Here is a 5,920-nt window from a genome sequence, read left to right as displayed (position 1 = left end):
TGTTTGTTTGCTAAGTGTATTGGCAGTTAAAATTAATTATAAAACTTAAATTAATAAATAAGAGTGTTCTGTGAAACAGCTACATTAATTATTTGGTAAGAGAATTTTGATTTTGTGTACATTTCAATATATGCTAACCCATAACAACCTTAATCATAAACCTAACCTTTACTGTATGTAAACTACTTTTTCCACAGCAGATACAAGATGCGTTCAAAAAGAATTCAAGATAAAAAAGAAGAAAAAAAAGTTGTGAAAGAAAAAACCAATGTGAAGAAGAAAGCTGTAAAAGAGAAAACAAAGGTCAAGAAGTCAGCTGGGACAGGAATTGCCACTGGCAGAGTAACGAGAAGAACTGTGGTTGTTGCTGCTCCAAGGAGAACGATACAAAAAAGAAAAAAATACAATTCTTCAGCTCTGTATGGTGCATTGAAAACTTTGCAGGACACTAACTTGGCCTTAAGAAGAGTTTCTGATGCTTACGGGATTCCACTATCCACCTTGCACAGGAAGAATAAAAATCCTGATGATTGTGATAAAAAATCTGGAAACGGTAATTTTTTTAAATTTTCTGTACATATTTGTGACTTGATTACACTTAATAAAATTGTTTAACTTTTCTTTACAGGTCCTGTTTTAGGTAAAGAAGTTGAAGATGAAATTGCTAAGTGGATCAAGTACAGGACGCAGACCGGACACCCAGTGACAAAAAATCAACTTTTAGACGCCATCGACTCTTATGTTAAAATTATGAAGTTGAAAACACCTTTCACAGAAGATCGACCAGGAAGAAGCTGGTTCTCGGGCTTCAGGCAGCGCTATTCTGATTTAGCTATAAGAAAAACTCAACAGCTAAACCACACCAGGGCTGAGGTGTTCAGGGAAGATATTGAAGGGTGGTTTGCAGAAATCCAAAAGTACTTGGGCAAAAAAAGTTTAACAAATATCAGTGCTGACAGGATTTTTAACTGCGATGAAACTAGTGTGGCAGTTTGTCCAAAAGGTGAAAATGTGATTACTCTGAAAGGAGCTCGCACAGTATATAGCATATGTGATGCTGATAAGGCATGTTTTACTGCATTGTTTATGTATAATGCAGCAGGTACTCGTGCACCTCCCATGGTAATGTATAATTATCAAGATGAAGTGCCACAGAGTATTTTGACAAATTCGCCTGAAGGATGGGGCACAGGATTATCAGATAACAGTTGGATGACTGCTGAATCATTTTATGGATACATTTGCAACGTTTTCTATCCATGGTTACTGAAACAAAATATAGAATTTCCAGTTATTATTTATGCTGACAATCACGCCTCGCATTTCAATATTCCTCTAGTCACTTTTTGTCGTGAGAGACAAATAGAATTGTTAGGATTGATTCCAAATAGTACTCACATTATACAACCTCTTGACATTTCATTTTTCAAGAGTTTCAAAGAGAGTTGAAGAAAAAGTGTACCGAAATGGAAAAAAGAAAATAGTGAGCCTAAATTGAAAAAAGAGCACTATGCACAAGTAATCAAATATGCACTTCATAACATGCCAAATGAAAAAAAAAATATCAAGAGTGGTTTCAAATCAGCTGGTCTTTCCCCTTTCAATCCAAAGGCTGTAAATTTTAATATATTCAGCAAGCAAGGCAAAACTGCAAAACGAAAAACTGAAAATCAAGTTCAAGATTCTAATAAACAAGAGAGTCCAAAAGAAAATGAACAATTAAATGTTCGAATTTTGCGACACGTGGAAAATGGTTTGTCTCAAGATATTTTAGAAGAGTTTGAGCTTTCAAGAGCATCTGGTTTGTGGAAAGGAGTTACCGAATTCAAAGCTCATTTTGACTACTGGCTTAAACTGAAAAATTCAATCTCTACCTCTGCCTCCAGTTTCAATGGTAATTTTTTCAATTTCAGTTAGTCCATGGCACTTGTTTGTACAAATAAATTTTTATTTTTATTTTTTTTTTGAATGAAACATTTTTTACTACATTAAACTCAAACATTTAAAATCATTTTAATCAACTTGGAATAGTGCCTTGATTAACTATTTACCCTGATTTCTTATAATATTTATTATTTACAATCCTTATTTTTTTTATATCACACTCACAAGGTGCTATTTATATTTTTCTTTCTTAACACTCAAAAAACCATTGTTGAAATCTTTTCCTTTTACTAGCATGTGAAAATGTGGAGATTGCGACTTTAAACTCAAATATTGCAGAGAAAATGAATTCTGATAACTCCTTCGAATTGCAACCAGTGTTGGATGAAAGAGGACAGCCGATTCATATTGTAAGATTATAATGAATATTAAAATATGTAATAATGTAACATGAAGTTATAGCAATTCTTCTTGATTTAGGCTGAATCTGACGAGAACTTACAAACAATCAGTCATGATATAGTTTCACAAAATATAGAAGTCACTGATAATTTCTCTCAGCAACTTATCCACAACGATGCTGAATTTGATACTACTGAATCTATCATAACAATAATTGCAGTACAAAACGAAGAAAATGTTTATACGAGTGTAAATATACCTATGGATGAAGGAAATAACTTTATTGATGAAAATGCTCGCATGGAATTCAGGCTTAATGATGAACCACATGATTTTGTTGAAAATCTTTTACCAAGAACATGTGGGTCAGATACAAGTATCTCCAAAACGTGTATGCAACGTTCCCCTACAGTCTCACATAAAAAAATAAGTGAAATTACAGAAAATAATGTCTACATGGATTACAACTGCAACAATGAGCCACTTGATTTTTCAACCTGTATTAAAAAACTTTCACCAGCTAAATCTGGAAAAAAGTTGAATGGAAAGGTGAATGGAAAGGCAAATGGAAAGGTGAATGAGCAACTCGACAAAGAAAATTGTAGTGCGCTTATTAATCAAGGTAAATAAATAAAAATATTTTCATCTATGCGGCTAATTTACTTGAACTTAATATTTAATTATAATTATTTACAGCTGAGAGCAATACAATGCAGAGTAGCTTAACTCCTTTCCAAAAAATATTTACTTATCCCAAAGAGTACCTCCCGAAAAAGAGACAGCAAAAAATAGATGCTACAGGTAAACCCGAACCGCCACTCGTAGCAGGTACTAACGATATGTGGATGGATTATAAACTAGGGATATTAAACGAGAAAAAAGAAAAAGAATTTAAAGCACAAGAAAAGAAGAGGCTGCAGGAATTAAAAAAAGAAGTGACGCTCACAAAAACACCCATTCTAGAAAAAATAAAATTCATAGAATTAAAAATGATTAGAGCAACTGAAACTGAAAAAGTCACTCCTCAAAGAGAAAAAAAAGAAGCTGAGGAGGAAAAGAAGAAAATAGAGCTAGAAATAAAAAATATTCAACAAGAAATAAACTGTATTACATCTATTGTTAAAAAAGAAAAGAAAAAGTAATATGTTACCAAGTCATAAATGCAACTTGTAAATTTTTTATGCAAAAATAAAGTACCAAAATTTAATAAAAATACTTCTATTATCCAATTTTTTAAAAACTATCGAATAATAATTATAAAAATAAATGCTAGGTACAAAAAAAATTCATTCACCAAATTTTACATGTGTTCCATAATAGGTACATGTCATATGGAACACCGTATGCATGCCAATTTTTGGACGTTCCATAACGTGCACACCCGGTCGACTAGTTTGAAACTAGTATAAAAAATTTTTCATTCATTAATTATAAATTATAAACATATTTTTCCATTCATAGGAACGAGTAATAGCAATAAATTCCATTTTCATTAACTTTTAGCGTATTATATAGATATTGCACACTAAATTCTGTGGTCGACTCGTAGGTTGCGTTCCATAATAGGTGCTTTTACCTTACTTTGGCTTTTAATCAGCTACACTAGGCTTGCTTCTCTAAAAAACATAAAAGCAGAATATATTCATGACATGAGATGGCCAAAAGACGGGAGAATTCTTTTCTGAACATTTACGCTTTCATGTTTCGGCCTACTTTGGATTTCTATCCTCTACACTAGGCTTGTTTTTCTGAAAAACATGAAAGCAGAATATATTCAGGATCTTTGTAGGCCACAGGTCCAATATTCGATATAATAAATCTAGGCTGATATGTTTTAGCCTACATTAACTTTTTATCAGCTACACTAGGTTTGGTTTTCTAAAAAACATAAAAGCAGAAAGCAATGAGGACATAAGATGATCAAAGGACTGGGGTATTCTTTTCAAAAATTAACGCTGGTCTGTTTTTGCTTACTTTGGCTTTTTTTTAGCTCTACTAGGCTTGTTTTTCAAAAAAACATGAAAGCAGAATATATTCAGGATCTTAACCGCCCGCGGTGGTCTGATATTCTATATAATAAATGAGCGCTTGTTTGTTTTGGCCTATTTTGGCTTTTTCTCAGCTAAAGTAGGCTTGTTTTTCTAAAAAACATCAAAGCAGAATGTATTGAGGATCTTAACAGGCCCTAGGATTGGAGTATTCTTTTTCGAAATGAGCGCTTGTATGTTTTGGCCTACTTTGGCTTTTTATTAGCTCGACTAGGCTTGTTTCTCTAAAAAACATGAAAGCAGAATATATTGACGATCTCATCAGGCCACAGTGGTCTGATATTCTATATAATAAATCAGCGTTCGTGTTTTTTGGCCTACTTTGTGTTTTTACCAGCCAAACTAGGCTTGATTTTCTAAAAAACATGAAAGCAGAATATATTCAGGACATGAGATGGCCAAACGACGGGAGTACTCTTTTCTGAATGTCAACGCTTGTATGTTCTGGCCTACTTTGGCTTTGTATTAGCTCGACTAGGCTTGATGTTCTAAAAATCATTAAAGCAGAATATATTGAAGATCTTATCAGGCATGATAAGATTATTATTCATGATCAAAAACATGAAAACAGAACATTTTCAAATCGTTAGAATGCAAAACTATCAATGACTTTCGTTATTGTATTGATCTTTTCGTCCAAGCGATATATTATTGAGCCAAGTTATTACTTCGATTACTTTGACTTTTTAGCTCATAGAATAGTCTTATCATGTTGCAAAACATAAAAGCAGACCCTATCTGAATCTTTAAAAGGCAAAAAGATTGATAATTTATGTAATCCGCTCACTCCTTTTGACATACTTAATTGGTGATTCGAAGTGTGTCAATTATTACCATTATTGACCTAATCATGACTAAGACTAAACTTTTTATAATATTAAACATGAAAGCAGTTTAGTTACGGCCACGAAAAAGCGTTCGGCAAAGACTTATGTAATTCGCTTTCTTGCGATACCCTTGTTTACGTCTATAGCGAGCAGAAAGAGGTTACGTTAAGGAGGTTCGATAGCACTTTCAAGGGGCAGGCGGGACGAGGGGGTCGCCTATGCTTATACACGGGCACGAAGTAGTGATACCAACTCATGGGAACAAAATATTATTAGCAAAACAGCATGCAGCGGCCGCACGGCACTTATAGGCGAAACTGCTTAACTTCTATCTCGCTGAAAAACCCCCTAAACGCACTTAAAAAAAATATGTGACTTATGATTTCGATTGGAAATTTCCTCAGCTTTCCGATGATAAAGTCAGATTTTCAAAAATTTTCCATTTTCCACGGAAAATTGTAAAAATAAACTTTTAACATTAAATATCTCAAAAAGCGCATTTTTAAGATTTTTTAAAGTAGTCTCAATCGAAAGCTGAGGAAATTTCCCATCGAAATACATATTTTTCATAGAGTACATTTTATTTTTACTAGCTGAAATACAGCGATGAACGTGTAAAAACGCGACATTTCGGCTCGCGTGGCTCAGAATCTCACGTTTTTAGACTTGTTTATTGAGCATTCGGTGTTGTAAAACGAGTCGTTTTTTTTTTCAAAATGATCAATACCTTCTTGGCTTTCTAAAAAATAGTTTTTTTTT

The 5,920-nt window shown here is 33.3% G+C and overlaps 1 protein-coding gene across 1 annotated transcript; it reads left to right on the top strand.

Moving 5' to 3' along the window:
* Positions 1-207: 207 nt before the first annotated feature.
* Positions 208-1,449, top strand: LOC106653308. The gene is made up of 2 exons (XM_014372709.1): positions 208-553; positions 629-1,449. Exons 1-2 carry the CDS (start codon positions 208-210, stop codon positions 1,447-1,449), a joined length of 1,167 nt encoding a protein of 388 aa, XP_014228195.1.
* The last annotated feature ends 4,471 nt before the right edge of the window (positions 1,450-5,920 follow it).

Source organism: Trichogramma pretiosum, unplaced genomic scaffold (assembly GCF_000599845.2).
Source record: "Trichogramma pretiosum strain Unisexual culture from Peru unplaced genomic scaffold, Tpre_2.0 scaffold162, whole genome shotgun sequence".
Lineage (NCBI taxonomy): Eukaryota > Metazoa > Arthropoda > Insecta > Hymenoptera > Trichogrammatidae > Trichogramma > Trichogramma pretiosum.
This window is presented reverse-complemented; position numbering and strand designations above follow the sequence as displayed.

Excerpts from the sequence above, each read along its gene's own strand:
- LOC106653308 (XM_014372709.1), top strand. The coding sequence starts at position 208 with ATGCGTTCAAAAAGAATTCAAGATAAAAAAGAAGAAAAAAAAGTTGTG. Across the intron at positions 554-628 it reads TGATAAAAAATCTGGAAACG|GTCCTGTTTTAGGTAAAGAA; the intron begins GTAATTTTTTTA and ends TTTTCTTTACAG.